At 37.8% G+C, this 15,875-nt stretch overlaps 2 gene segments (V, D, J or C); both read right to left on the bottom strand.

Moving 5' to 3' along the window:
* Nucleotides 1–2,825: 2,825 nt before the first annotated feature.
* On the bottom strand, nt 2,826–3,572 carry LOC120599945 (T cell receptor alpha variable 8-3-like). The segment is given in 2 exon segments: nt 2,826–3,261; nt 3,354–3,572. Coding segments are annotated over 2 exon segments (462 nt in total).
* Nucleotides 3,573–7,199: 3,627 nt separating this feature from the next.
* LOC120599948 (T cell receptor alpha variable 22-like) lies at nt 7,200–7,982 on the bottom strand. The segment is given in 2 exon segments: nt 7,200–7,603; nt 7,796–7,982. Coding segments are annotated over 2 exon segments (456 nt in total).
* Between the last annotated feature and the right edge of the window lie 7,893 nt (nt 7,983–15,875).

The raw sequence follows: 15,875 nt of genomic DNA, 5'->3' as shown, positions 1-15,875 counted from the left end.
ACAAAAGCAAACCAAAATAAAGAAAATAGAAACACAAAGACAAGGCAGCAATAGAAACACCGAGCTACCAGAAAGCAAAAGATAAAATGGCTATAAGAAGACCTCGTATTTCAATAATCGCCCTAAATGTAAATGGACTAAACTCACCAATAAAAAGGCACAGAGTGGCAGATTGGATCAAAAAGAAAAAAAGAAAAGAAAAAGAATTCATGCAACTCAATAACAACAATAACAAAAAACAAATGATCCAATCAAAACGTGAACAGAGGACTTGAACAGACACTTCTCCCTAGAGGACATACAAATGGCCAACAAATATTTTAAAAGATGCTAAACATCGCTAGCTATTAGGGAAATGCAAATCAAACCCACAATGAGATACCATTTCACACCTGTTAGAATAGCTATAATCAACAGGACAAATGTTGGAGGAGATGCGGAGAAATAGAAACCCTCATGTGGAGAGCGGGTTGTAAGCTGACAAGGTCCTTGCAAGGTGCAAGGGCAACCAAGTGTTATCTCGCCTCAGCAAACTGCTTTTGAGAACAAGAAAGTATAAACATAGCCACAGGCAGGCAAACAAGCTAAAGGCCACGAGAAGATAAGACTTGGGAAAAGTAGAAGAAACAGTGTTGTTCTGACTAAAGGAAACTGCTAATGCCAACTAGTATGTTCTTGAATAAAATCAGCTTGCAGAAATAAAACTAAGCCATTTCACCACCGGTGGACAGTGGACCTCCGATCCCCACTTTCTGTCTTTCTTTTCTCAATCTCCCATCATTCCCACTCAGGTTTATTTTCCAGGGCCATGCTGGATGTGGCAAGATTTACCACTTGCTGGACGCAGCACCCTCATCCACTGCTGCTAAAAACTAAGAATTGATCTACCATATGATCCAGCAATCCTTCTACTGGGTATTTACCCCAAAGACTTGAAAACTCATATTTGTAAAGATACTTGCACACCAATGTTCATAGCAGCATTATTCACAGTGGTCAGGACATGGAAGCAACCGAAGTGTCCTACGATAGACGATTGGCTAAAGAAGCTGTGGTACATATATACAATGGAATATTACTCAGCCATAAGAAGAGATGAAATACTGCCATTTGCAACAACATGGATGGACCTTGAAATAATCATACTAAGAGAAATAAGCCAGACAGAAAAGTTTGAAAAACACATGATCACTTATATGGGGGATAAAACCTAAAAGCAACAAATGAACAGGACAAACAAACAGAGACTCATGGACATGGACAATTGACTAGTGGTTACCAGAGGGGAAAGGGGAGGGGGGAAAATAAATAAAATGTTAAATAAATAAATAGAAAATAGACTACCAAAAATATTGTTTAAAATTATATAATTATATAAATCACAAATTACCAATAAAAAAGGAAAGAATGTGGGGAGGAAGAAAGAGAAGGAAGGAGGGAAGAAGGGAAGGAAAGAAAGAAGGAAGCTAGAGGAAGGAAGACTAATTTGATTTCTCAGACAGAGTTAGGGTTGGGAGGTGGGCACATGATTTCTCAACTGCATGGTGTCCAACTTTCTTTACCAACACCCAGCATGAGTCCAAAATAAAAACAGAATGACAGTTCTCTTTATTATAGCAAGCTGCATACAGGGTAATGTGGCTGAGACAATAACAATGAGTCACCTGAAAATAGTCAGAGGTAGAAGAGAGTGTGGTCCAAATTAGAGAGGAAGGGAGGGAAGAAAGCAGACGTTAAAAGAGCACACATTTCATCTTAATTGTATATTTCTAACACCCTATTTACTTCCTTATACCCTTCGAGGAACCACTCCAACACGTTATCACATATAACCTCGTCACTATGCCCTAAAAATTACTCTTGATCTCCTGGTTCGCCATTTGGCTTTAATATCATACATCATAATGCACTTATTCTCTCTGTATTTTGAGGGTTCCTATGCACCTATCTACTTATGCATCACAGTGTCAGCCAGATAGCAGCTAGAAAGCTCCCTCCTCCTTCTTCTCCTCTTTCTCCAAAGTATTTGTTCCTCTCCAAGCCTTCAAGAACACAAAGACCATAAAAGCGTCCTATAAAGTTCTTTCCAAAAAGGTTTATACCGGGTCATAAACTTATCCCAGAGCTAGTAAGCCCCTAGTATCTACTGCAATCTTTATCAGTGTTTCCAGCCAACTGTTGCACAGCTAAACTTATTACATGATTAATTATGACGATGTTAACATTTCAGTTTCCATCTGGAGAGAGTAAACAAAAATAGAATGAAAAAAATCAGAAAAATATCTCTAAAGCTGCGAAAAGGCAGCAAGAGGGATCTTACTCAGAAATTTCTGCTACAGATTTCTAGATTTAAGATATGACAATAGGAAGCTACTTTTATAACTGAGAAAAAGTCTTCTCTTTACACTATTCTTAAGTAGCTGCCAGAAATAACATGACCGTGACACTTTCGAAGCCCATCATGAATCTATCGATCTCTTGCAGATAGCCAAACATTTTACAGAATCCCTCCTGACTACCAGTAGTTGAACTCAGGCAAAATATCCTGACACATTATAACTGGCACGGTGAGACCCAGACAGAAATATTCCAAGATCATTGTCTGTAAATAACCAAGTAGACATGGAGGAAAACTTTCAGAGAAAAAAAGGGAGGAGTTCACCTTTTGATTTCTGGTTTCTTGGAGAGATACAAGGAAAATAAAAACCAACTGAGTCAATCCATTAAAATAGTCAACCTCAAGGCAAGGGCCTGAGCTTGTGATGAGTATGTGGTAAGAACACTGACTCCTTCATCTTTCTAGAATACTTATCAAAGAACCTGAGTCTGCTCTGTTCTCTTTGCCTCATTTGCTGTCATATGACAACAGATCTTTAAAAATAGCACAGGAAGAGATCTTAAGTCTCCAAAACCTCCACGACCATGAGTGGTTTGTGCTCAGCTCCCCTGCAGTCTCAGGCACTGTGTCACTCACAGCACAGAAGTACACAGCTGAGTCACTCAGACGGGCTGAGGATTTGTTCAGGTTGAAGGAAAACTCATTCTTCCTAAATTCAGCCACAAAATCTTTGTCGCCTTTAACCAAGGTGTCCCCTGAATAGTATTTGAGGAGAAGCTGGAGGCCTTCGCTGGGGTACTGGACGTACCAGAAGAGACGAGGAGTTGCGCCGTACTCATACTTGCACCTCAGCTCCAGCGAGGCTCCTTCAGAGACAGTGATGTGGCTGTCAGGCTGGGTCACCGTCTGGGCTCTGGCATCTCCTGCAAAATCAATGTTTTTCAGTGAATGCAGTGCAGACATCGCTGTGAAACCTAAGTATTTTCACTCAGAATCTGTATGAAATTTCACTCACTCAGTGCAAATATCATCCCCAGTATTGAGACGAGCAACAAGTGCATGGTTGAGCAATAGAAACACCACAGGCTCTTTTCTGGAAAATCTATGCTGAGCAGTCAGGAAAATAGCTGCAGAAACCAAGCCTTTGAAAGTAGGAGGTGGAGGGAAGAAGCTTGCTCTTGTAGATAAAAAGGCAAAAGATGCTGAGATGAGCCTGAAGCTTTATGACATCTGATTCTTGTCATGTCAATGTCTGCAAGGAACTCAGCCAGCTGCAGGGAGGAGCTGAGCAGATGATACTGATCTTGTTCTATCTCTAGTCAGTGTAACATCGCCCTCTGCAGGCCAGGTGCACAACCAAAGGTCCTGAGGCCCCACCGAGAACTAATCAGTGGGTTCCTTCTGTTTTCTGAGATACATCAAAATTTCCACACAATATCTTTCTTCCTTCCATAACCAGTGATAGTGTATTAGTTCTAGACTATCAAGTTACTTTGCAGAGAAATTAGTTTTAAAAAATACATCGGACAATGAATTCAAGTTTGTGAGCATCTTTGCAATCAGATGGAATGCCTCTGACCGAGTTTCGATGGCCCAGGGCTGCCATGTGCTTATGAATGATGGCAGAGACATGTCCCCTGGCTGATGCTCATGCAACCGACATGAGACTCGGTAAACATGTGGAGGAAAAGACAAGGCGCATTAAATGAGGTCAGTACTGCTCTTGGCAAGGAGTCACCGGATTGAAGGCTTTGCTCAAGTGCTGAAGGACCTACAACCACACCAAGAAAGCAAATTCTGAACAGCTGAGAAAAGACAAATTCACTGCTTTCTCTGTGGACAAATAAGCTCTTTGACAAAATCAGAACTCTTCTTTTCTTTGATTCCAAGAGCATGAGCCCAGACCTCTCCTGGGGGTTTTTCATTCATTTGTTCATTCCACAGAGATTGACTTCCACATAGAAGATTTGCTAATGTTGTTCATTTATGAATTTGTAGTACAAAAAGCCGAACTTCTGATTCCTAAGGCTACTATATACTCACTTTCCATGTCTTTTAAATGTCCTCTTAACTAAGAATAGAAATATAAAGAGAATAAATCAAAATCAAGAGGGATTGTCTTGAGATGAGAGATTTGTATCCACTTTCAGAATATAGAAAGTAGGTAGGATAACATTGAGGATTAAGTTAGGACAGAAAAAAACCATAACCAAAAATAAGCTATAAGGAGCAATTCCTACTACCTTTCAGGCTGGTGGTCATTTTTACTCCTCTCAATGTTGCTGGACTTTGGAAAAGCCATTCATGGACAAAATCAAAGGCCCCAACATTGTCTCATTCCCTGGAACATTGCTGTTTCCTCTGTACAGAAAGAATGTAAAGCAATTCTCCATTCTTCACTGGTGGTATAAGCAACATCTCTGAGTTGAAAAAGAATAACATTGGAAATAGAATATTCACCCTTCAGAATGTTGACAGGATCCTAAGAAATACAGTGATTGCCGGAAAGAGTGAAGAGTCTCCATAGACAGCCTAGAACAACATAAACCATGGTCCATGAAAATAAGCAATAATTAAGACATTTTTTAAATGGAAGGAAGAAGAAATTGAAAACTAAATAGCTGTTTTGGATACTGAAAATAAATGGGTTTTGATTAGTTGTACCATGCTTTCACATCCTCTTAAAAACTGATGCAGATTTCAAAAATATTTGAAATTTAGAAAAAAAATTGCAGTACTTAAAGCGTAAGTAAAAACAAGAGCATTCTTATTTTCCTGTGGATTCTGAAAATTATACAAAATCCCGCAATTTGTGTAAAAAGTCAAAATTCATCTCAGTGCAACTGGCATTGAGATAAATGTCACATTTTATTATTTTCCTTTAGCTTTGCTCTGGTAGCAGGCCTCTGATGGCAGGGTGACAATAACCCAGAGATAAAATGCAAAGAGATACATCTCTCTTACCTATGGAGTGGACTGGTGAGGAGAATCAGAAAGACATGAAGAACAGCAGAAGTCTCAGACTAATTCCAAAGCAGTGCGTGAATATATACATAGTAGAATTTCCCTTTTCCTTGTTTCTTAAACAAACACTATGATTATCAACTATGTAAAAATAATTTGTGCCAGGTAGCAACGATTATAAGACACATTTCTTCCTTCTAAATTCTATCAGAGCAAATGTGAACATAAACTATAACATGTGAAAAAGAACAGTTTTATAAGTCGAATCCTAAACTCACATTCTTGAATAAATAACTTTGCTTGAATTTCCCTGAAACACACAAATACTATATACATCACTGAGCTCTAAAGGAAAACGTGAGTCACCTTTGCTCAACTAGAAAGTGATCAGATCACATACAAGAGAAAGCTCAAAGAGTTCATCACCACCAAATCAGTATTACAAGAAATGTTGAAGGAGAAGAGAAGGAAGAAGAGGAGGAGGAGGAGGAGGAGGAGAGGGAGAAAAAAGGAGAAAAGAGGAGAAAAGATCAAAAATATGAATAATAAAATGGCATTAACTACATATCTATCAACAATTACTTTAAATCTAAAGTAATGAGTTAACTCTACGGCCATACCTCCCTGAACAAGCCCGATCCCGTCTGATCCCGTCTGGTCGGGCATGGTTAGTACTTGGATGGGAGACCACCTAGGAAGACCAGGTGCCGCAGGTGTAAAAAATAAATAAAAAAAAAAATAAAGGATTATAAGCTGACAGGGTCCTTGAAGTCTGTGAGGTAAATCAAGTGTTGCTTTGCCTAAAAAAATTTTTAAATAAATAATTAATAAAGTAATGGATTAAATGCTCTAATCATGGCACATAAGGTGACTGAATGGATAAGAAACCAAGATGCTTTCACATGCTGCCTGCTAGAGATACACTTCATATCGAAACACACACAGATTGAAAGTAAAGTGGCAGAAAAACAAATGTCATGAAAATCAAAATGAAGAAAAAAAGCTGGGGTAGCAATACTGATACCAGACAAAACAGACTTTTATAAAAAGGACCCAGTAATCGCTCTTCTGGGTGTTCATCAATGGATGAATGGGTAAAGAAGTGTGACACGTATATACAATGGAACATTACTTCTTCATAAAAAAGAATGAAATCTCACCACTTGGATGACATGAATACCTAGAGGGTATTGCGCAAAGTGACATAAGGGAGATAGAAAAAGGAAAATGCCATATGATTTCACTTATATGTGGAAATTAAAAAACAAAATTAACAAACAAAACAGGAACAAACTCATAGATGCAGGTTCATGGATACCAGACTGAAGGGGTTTGGGGGACTGGGTGAAATAAGGGAAGGAATTAAGAAGTACAAATTGGCAGTTACAAAATAGTCATGGGATGTAAATACAGAATAGGAGATATGGTGAGTAATACTGTAATAACTATGTATGGTGTCAGAGGGTATTATGTGTTTCCTCTTGTCAATTTCTATGGTGCTATAGGACTTCTGGGAAAATAAAAGTGGCTTCATGATTTCTATGTAATAATTCAGAATGCTTACTTAAGCATCCTATCACTGTCTTTTTAAATCCAAGGAAGATTAAAATTTAAACATCTGTTCAAAAATGACATTGTCCAATTAGTTCAAAATGCACTAACATGAAAATAATTTTTAAATTGAAGCTATTATCTTTATATTTAATTTCTATTTCTAAGCCTGTAAATATTTGCATTCCAATGTTGCAGTAATTTTCAAAACATGAGTCTCTAAACATTTAGAGGATTCTAAAAAGTCTCTGATACGTTTTATTGAAATAGTCACATACATATTTTTATTTTGTAATAATTTATAAATAAAATGTATTGTCCGCCACCCTGTGGGGCTCTACAGAGCTCAAGATTGCCACAAGTTTACTGTGCAAAGGCGACTGTGGGAGCAATATGCCTGCCCCATGGGAGGGGTGGGGCTGCAGGCCCAGCTGCAGTTTGGGTACAGGCTACAGATCGCCTGGGAGCACTGTGTCTCCCCTGCACAGAGGTAGGTGGCTGAGTCCTCCAGTTGGGAGGCCATGATGTGTAGGGTACTGTTCTGTTCCTTAAAATTCACTGTGGAGCTTAACCTTCCATTTGTCTTCATCCCTGAAGTCAGGAAAAACAGACTGGTGAGGCCGCCCCCAGGATCCTGTCGGAACCACTGCACACTGTTCACAGCGGCAGAAAACTTGCACCTCAGAGTAGAGTTGGTCCCCTCTTGGAGACTCAGGGATGGACTCTGCTCCACCTCCAGGCCTCTCACCCCTGCTTGGAAAACAGAAAACAAACACAAATGATGTCACTGGGGACTAGTGATGCAGTTCTAAATCTGTAAAATATCCCAAGGAGCACCCAAGTAGGACTGTCTAGGAGCTCTGTGTAGCTCTCCTTTCTCTCCCTCCCACCATCACCTGTTAAACACTCCCCAGTCCCCCATCTGGGACAGAGCCAACTCACAGCAAACCTGGACCCACAGAAGCCCCAGCAGAGCTCTCCGGTGTCTCTCCATGACTCCTTGCCCAGTTGCTGTGGTGCCTTTGCCCCTGCTCTGGAGCGGGTAGAGTCCTGGACCAGCAAATGCTGTCTTTCAGTCGTTAGGTTCCACCAGACTCACTGAGCACCAATTACATCTGAGCCCTGTCATTCACTTAACAGGAAACTCCACTCATAGTGGCCCAGTCAGATGGCATACTCATTTCTCCAAAATAGTGGGTGCCAACAGTGCAGGAGTGATAGGGGCACTATTTCAATGTATGAAGAAATAGGATTTTTTTTAACCCTTTATGTAAGATGAGTTTGGGCACTTGTGTGAGGAAGGGTAAATGTTTCTAGAAAAATCAATGTATCGAGGGCTATGTAGACCTTCAAGAATCCTAGGAAGAGTGATCCTATTTGCCAAATTGGATGGTTAGACAGAGAATTTGAGAATTCAGTTTTATGAAAATTCTGATAATGGAAAACTGTCTGACAGTATGTATTGTGTATTGCAGAAGTAAATATATTTTCTTGAAATCAAGAAGGCTCTGGAAAGCAAGACACACAGCCACCATCTGCATAGAAAATGATTCCATCAAAATTTGATTGGTAAAAAATTAGATATGTGTATAATGTCCATCATGACTTAATTTCCACATCTCCGCTCCAATTCATGGACACCCTGTTGACTCACACAGCTGATTCTGATGTAATCACACTTTGCTGCTCAAATTAAATATTGTCCTGTCTCTCTCCTTGTATTTGCATTCCTAATGTTTTCCTTCGTCTTCTTTTTATTCTACTTCCTTCTATTTTCAGGATCATATCTAAAAAGTTGGGATGTGAGGTCTAGTGGATTACTTTCTAAGTCGGTGGGTTTGGGAAATTTTAGTCGTAACAATTAAAAAATTGAAACCTGCTTAGGTCGATGTTCTCTGTTGAGTTTCCAGGCTCACAATGAACGCTAATGCCCATCCCCAGTGCCTCTGCTCAGAACCATCTTGAGAATTCATAGCATAAGGACTCTCGCTTTCTAAAGATCACATAGAGGGGCAGACCTGAAAACTTGACACAAGCTATACACCAACAATGTTACCTTTCTCTTTATTGTTGCTCGTTATAATTTGGCTCACAGCTCACTGGTTCTTGTCTTAATTGTTCTAGTCTTTAGACCAACAGAAACTGCCATTTGTTATTAGTCAAACAGTGCCCCCTAGTGGGCAGAAACCACCAAGAAAGTCTATTCCACACCAACTAACTCAGCTGTCACGCTACCCCAGCTTCTTTCACTCCATGTTTCTTGATGTTCAAAACACAAAATAACTGTCCAGACTGAATGGGGATTACAAATGAACCGAATCTACTTTCTCAATGTCATTTCATGAGGATAAATATCTTAAAATTATTTGATAAATCTCAACTTGTGTTATTTACCTGATTTCTTTACCCTAGTTCCAAATTAACTCACTAACCTCTTTTGAAGTTTTAGTGTAAATGGGGCAATCTAATAGAGTTTAAGAATATATAAAAGAAGAGAGTATACAAATGCACGGTCTAGCGGAAAAGAAAATATTCATCGACTGTAAGATAGTCAAAGAATAGGACCTGAAGAAACTAAAAGCTACATGATTCCAGAGGAAGAAAAACTACTTATACTTGTGGTGGTTGAACAAAATCTTACGGAGACAGTGTCATTTTTGCCTTTCCCCCTTTACTGGTGAGGAGAATACACAATATGGATAAAACTTTATAAGAGATTTGACATTTTATTCATTTTTAACAATAGAAGGAATACATAAACATATGAATTATTAAAAATAATAAAACATTACATATAGACTAAAATCTTCTTTGAGTATCACTTCCCAGTTCTCACTCTTCCATCACGTATTACCCGTATTCTTTCTAAATCTTGATCAATTTGAAGGTGATGCTTTCAGATGTTCTACTATAAATGTGAAAAGCCAGAAAAAATATAATATTTTATTTATACTTTAGTATAATACAAATCTACATATCGTGTATACCTTTCTGCAACTTGTTTTATAAACTCAATAATAAATCTTGTAAATTGTATCATGTGAATACACATAGGTCCTTCTGGAGCATTATATCTCACATTGTGGAGATGCTACCTTTTATACAGTCCCTCCCCTTTGATGAACAGCGAAAATGTTGTTTTCTTTTATCTATGAAATATAACACTACAATAAACCTTTTGAGCATTCATCTTTATTTACATATCCACATGTTTCTCTAAGAGCAGAAACTAGAAAGGAGTTAAGGAACGAGCCTTGAGGCCAGTAGGTGAAATTCACTCTGGCAAAGGTTCTGAAGAGGAAGAGTGAGAATTTACTTCTGATCCTTGTGTGAAGCGGTTTTCTATTTTATTATTCTTCTTAAAGTGCATCAGAACTATAATTTATCAGTTCCTCTGATAAACTTTCTCTGAAATTTCTATCCTAATATATAGCTAATGTACACTTCCTTTCAAATGTCATCGAGGTCATAGTGAAGATGGTAAATGAGAGGGGAGGAACTCCACCCAACGAGAAGAAACAGAATGTAGGAGGGGAGAAACCACACAGATCACACACACAAACACAATATATGGATACTGATCTAAGAACAGAAAGACACTCTACATTTTCTGAATCAGCAGAGAGAAAAAGAAAATTGTATCAATGAAGCAGAAGACAATCTAGAAAATGAAGCCAAATATATCCATAATGAAAACATGTATAACAAGGAGATTATTTGATTACATTGAAATAGAAAATCTTGCTACATATTGCTTAAGAGACAAACCTTAAAGAAAACAATAAAAAACTGCGAACATAGGAAGGGATTCTTTCTTCTATGCCTTCCTCACCTGCTACACCCAGCACACCTACCACACAGATATGCCAAAAGAAGGACAATTCTGCTAAAGAGACGGTCAACGAGGAGTCCATCACCAAGTGAGGGAGTTACATTAATTCTAAGATCTAAGATCTAAGAAAAAAGAGAAAAGACAGAGGCTGATTCACATAGAAAAAAGACAAGAGGGGCGGGGGTGGGGAGGAAACTGGCAGAGATGAAAACCCAAGGAGAAATTAAGAGTTACAGAAAAGAGGAAACTAAAATCAAGAAAATGTTGTACCGTGATCTAATAGAGATAAAGAAGCCAAATGCTAATAACAGCTTTGAAGTTTTCATCCGTGGTCCTTCAACATTTGTCCTTCTATAATTTGGAATTTTTTCTGGACTATTTATAATGGCACTTTTCTAAATCCTCAAAAGCATATTAACAGGAAGTGGAAAACCCTCATTATGAAAATGGTCTATAATTATTCTGTGCACAAGTAATTAGTGGAAAGTTGAAACAAGGGAGGCTTTAACTGTCTGTTTATAAACATTGCTTTTATTTACAAGGAGGGTCAATTTTAATATTCTAATACATGAAATATATCACAAAAAGAAATTTGGAGTTATACCTATACAGATAAAATATTTTCAACATTTTAACAACTTACCTTTTTTTCTATCTGTGTTTTACTACTTTATCTCCTAAATAAAGGTGTTCCTTTGTCTTTGATACCTCATAGGTATTATGCGTTTAGAGGTCTAAGTATCCTAACAAATCTATGCATGTGCTAAAAAGATTGGAAATTTATATGAAAGGTATTCTGTATTTGATCTTAAATAATAAAATCCACCACAGTGGGACACTCAGCAGCCAGGCCCCTTGTTCTGCTCAGAGTTTGTGCTCAGCTCCCCCAGCAGTTTCTGTCCCTGTGTCACTCAGAGCACAGTAGTACATGGCCGAATCTGACTCTTGGACTGAGGCTTTCTCCAGGTGGAAGGAATTTGCTTCTTTGTGGTATATGGCTTCAAAACCTTTCTTTTTTCCTTTCTCATTGGCCCTTTGGGCTTTCAGGAGGAGCTGAGGACCTTCTCCGGGATATTGAACATACCAGAAAAGAGCAGGGTACCCTGAGGCTGAATAAGTACAGCTCACATTCAGGGAAGCCCCTTCTGAACGGGTCATTTGGCCTCCCATCTGGGACACAGAGTCTTCACGGGTTTGTCCTGGGGAAAAATAAAAGAGATCTGTGTCACCTTGGGCATAAAGTTCTTCAATAAAATTATGGTTAACGATTTTGCTTACTTCATAGAAGAAAGAATCCATATTTTAAGAGGCATGTTACTTACCAAGCACTAAGAGGACCACAGTCACTAAGCCTGGAGAAGGGTTTATCTCTAGAGTATTGTCTAAACAATGTTCCTGATTCTTAACATGAAGAAATGTGGAAGTCACAGTGAATTCATAAACAGAACCTTGCGTTTCAGATCTGAAAGGTGTTTGTGTTAGGAAGCTACACCCCCTGGTGGACGGGGACTGCAACGGGAGGCGTTTTCCTTAGGCTCCTCCCACAGTAGTAGCACAGGGTTCAAATCTTTGCCTTTACTTAGCAGGCAAATGTCAACCTTCACCTTCACCTTGGAAATCTGAACAGCAGTTGTCATAACTTTTAGATCTATTTTGTTCTTAGGCCACCTCCTGACGTGAAACTTCTTTAACAAAACAGAGCATTTCTATTTCTGAGAAAATAACGATTTGTGCATTTTAATACATTCTTTTATATTTTTACATACACATTGTGGGCCCAGAATCCACTGAATGTCAGAAAAGACCTTTGCGTTGAAATGAGAAGGTCTAAGAAGGAGAGTCATTATTGAATGGTTCTGTGTTTTTCAGCACTTAGAACAGTGACTGACACTTATTATGGGCTTACTAATATTTGTTTACATAGCAAAAATAATAAACAGCCTTTGTTTGAAGAATCATTACTAAATTGTATCAATTGTAACAATGCTATCTTATTAAATAAAAGCTCCGTAGGAGAAAAGTCACACTACCTTATCAATTGTCAAATATCCCTGAATTTCAGAATCTTTAAAAAGGGAAAATATGAATACTAGACAGAAAAAAACATCGTAATTGAAGTTACTGAATTCCTATAGAATCAACTGAGATCACTATCTTATTCTCCCACTATTTTACTGACTCTGAGGTGGGCAGGTAGCCTGCGTGAATCAGGCAACGAGTACTACCCTATACTCCTAGTGGAGAGCTAGTTTCAAGGATGGTTTCCACTGTTGTCTATCTGCAACATTTCGTTCCCAAAGCTTAAGCAAATAATTTTTCCCAACAGGATAGGGAATCCCAAGGACAGGGATCTGCATCATACGCCTGGAGCATAAACTAGGACTCTCTCCTCTCCCAGCTTTCAATTTGTTAAACATACGAGCTGATACTCATACCACAATTGATACCAGAATCAATAAGCGAGTGATCTACAATTACAGATTCTGGGATCTCACCACTAATTTCATGAATAACATTTTCCAGGATTGAAATCCACTACTGTATAATTTTAAAGCCACCCTCCCTCCCGCCCCCCGCCACACACATGCAAGGTGGTTTTATTGCAGCCAGCCTGACACAAGTTTACAAGATCTCATTCATGATAACTGTCCTAGACCCAGATGGTCTTTAGGTACCAGGGAGAAAGCTTTGGGATGAGCATGGGAAAATTTTTCTATAACTACAAATCTTTTAAAGCTAATTTTTTTTTTCTATAAAGTGCCAGCAGCAACAGCAGGCACTTCTTCAGCTCCCTTTTTATGTTTATTCCTCTATAAAAAAAAAAGCAATACAAAAACCTCTGAGGATTATCAGGATAAATTTCTGTAAGGCCCTGTAAACATTTACCTCTAGACATGTGTAAGGAAGCTTAGCTCAGTGCAATTCCTGGAGCTCTCCCTCCACAAATTCAGATCAAGGGGCTTCATGAGGTCAGAGGCATTGTGTAAATAGTTTCCCAGACGTGGACCTAATTGGGAAATTCAGGCTCGGGTACTCTTTGGGTTCATATATTCCTTCTCTTCTTTTCCAACTTCCAAATCACAGTATCAGAGCCTGCCACAAAATTATGCTACAAAGGTATTCTGAAAAAAAGAGCTATAAATTTTTATTGTGACATATAGGGAGAATGCAAAATAGGTTGGGTTATGCTAGGTTGAAAATAAACAGAATGGGACAGAATGCAGAACGTTGTCTACACCTTAATAAAAGAAAACAGTTCTAGGCCAATGATATACTATGGGAAGAATATTTTGCAATATGGGTCACTCAGGAGGACTTGTACAACATTGAGGGAGAATATGTATTAAATGTGGATATTTATTGTCTTTCTTGATGGATAATTTTCATAAAAAGAAACTGCATCATTTAAAGTAAACAATTTAAAAAGATTCGATATATGTATATACTTATGAATTCATCAGCACCATCAAGATAATGAACATATGCATCACCCCAAAAGTTTCCTCATGTCTCTTTGTAATCCTTCTCTCAACCCTTCCCTAACTTCACTTCCCCTGTTCCCTGCAACACCTGTCATTGTAAATTAGTTTGCATACTGTATAATATTGTATAAACAGTATCATATGTGCTCTCATTTGATATCTTTCAATCAGCATAAATATTGTGAGATTCCCATGGTCTAATAAGTATAAATTGTCCATTCCTCTATCTTACTGAAGCATTATTCATTTCATAGCTATAAAACAATTTGTTTTTCTATTTACCTGTTGATGTACATTTCAGGCTCCTAAAAATAAAGCTTTTATTTTTTAGATTCACTTGGACTTTCTATCAAGACAACTATGTGAATAAAAACATGTTCGCTTTTTCATTTCCAAACCATATGCCTTGTATTTCTTCCACCTTACTACACTGTCTAGAACCTACAATAAAATATTAATTTGAAGTGGTGAGAGCCAAAGATCCTTATTCCTGATCTTAGGGAAAAAGCATTGTCTTTTACCATTAAGTATGACACTTAATGTAGGTTTTTTGAAGAAGCCCTTATTAAGTTGAGAAATTTCCCTTCAATTCCTCCTTTGCTAGGAGTTTTTAATCAGGAATACGTGCTGGATTTGTCAAATGCCTTTTTTATACCTACTGAGGTCACCCTCATTATTGGAACATCTACTGCTTATGAACCACTTTGGATGCATTATTGACAAATCTTCATAGAAAAATATGAAAGAAGACATCGCTCTCCTGTTTAACAAATAATAAAACAAAGCTCACACGTGTCTAGAAAGGACATGGCAAAGCTAATAGTTTCTAAAACAGTTATTTCTGATAGCAAAAACATGTTCCATGGTTGTTTCACTATAAATTATTTTCATAGAAAATTTGAGAGAAAGTGTAGAGAGTAAGAAACTTAATTCTTGAAACTTTTACCTATCTTAAGGCAATATGGTAACAGGTTCTTTACTTATACAAAAGAAAATAATTTAAAAAATAATTAAAATAATAATTTAAAAATAATTTTAAAAATAATACAAAATAATGCAGGATTGGCTCTTTCATGAAAAGAGGGGGAAAATATATTATAAAGGATACACAAACTGCATTTCAGGAGCTGACCATCTGGTAGCGGCTTGACCATTTCTTTCAGACCATTATTAGGCTACAGACCATTGCAATGCACTGCAGCAAGAGTGACAAACTCTTCTGGGCTTTTGTGAATTCCTGGGGAACTGAAACTTCATTTATGGCTACTGATCACACACTCCATTCCATGAAACCTGCTCCTGATAAAACAGTCTAGAAAATTGTTATTCAAATTATCCAGCACAAATTATCCAGTACAAAATTTTAAAATAGAATTGCCATATGTTCTCCAGTAATTCTACTTCTGAGTATACACTCAAAAAATTGAATGGACTTCGGTATATACCTCAAATATTGACATATTTAGATACATGTTTCCACCAAAAGGTGGAAGTAACCCAAATGTCCAATAACAGAAGAATAGATAAAGAAAATGTGGTATAGTCATGCACTAGAATATTACTCAGTCTTTAAAAGAAAAGAAATTCTGACACGTGCTATAACATGGATGAACCTTGAGGATATTGTGCTAGGTGAAATAAGTCACAATATGATGAATGTTGCATGATTCCATTCATATGACGTCTCTAAAATAGTCAAACTCATAGA

The sequence above is a fragment of the Pteropus medius genome, unplaced genomic scaffold, assembly GCF_902729225.1.
Source record: "Pteropus medius unplaced genomic scaffold, Ma_sr-lr_union100, whole genome shotgun sequence".
In the NCBI taxonomy this organism is placed as follows: Eukaryota; Metazoa; Chordata; class Mammalia; order Chiroptera; family Pteropodidae; genus Pteropus; species Pteropus medius.
Note: the sequence above shows the minus strand (reverse complement) of the source record. Positions and strands in the feature narration are given on the sequence as shown.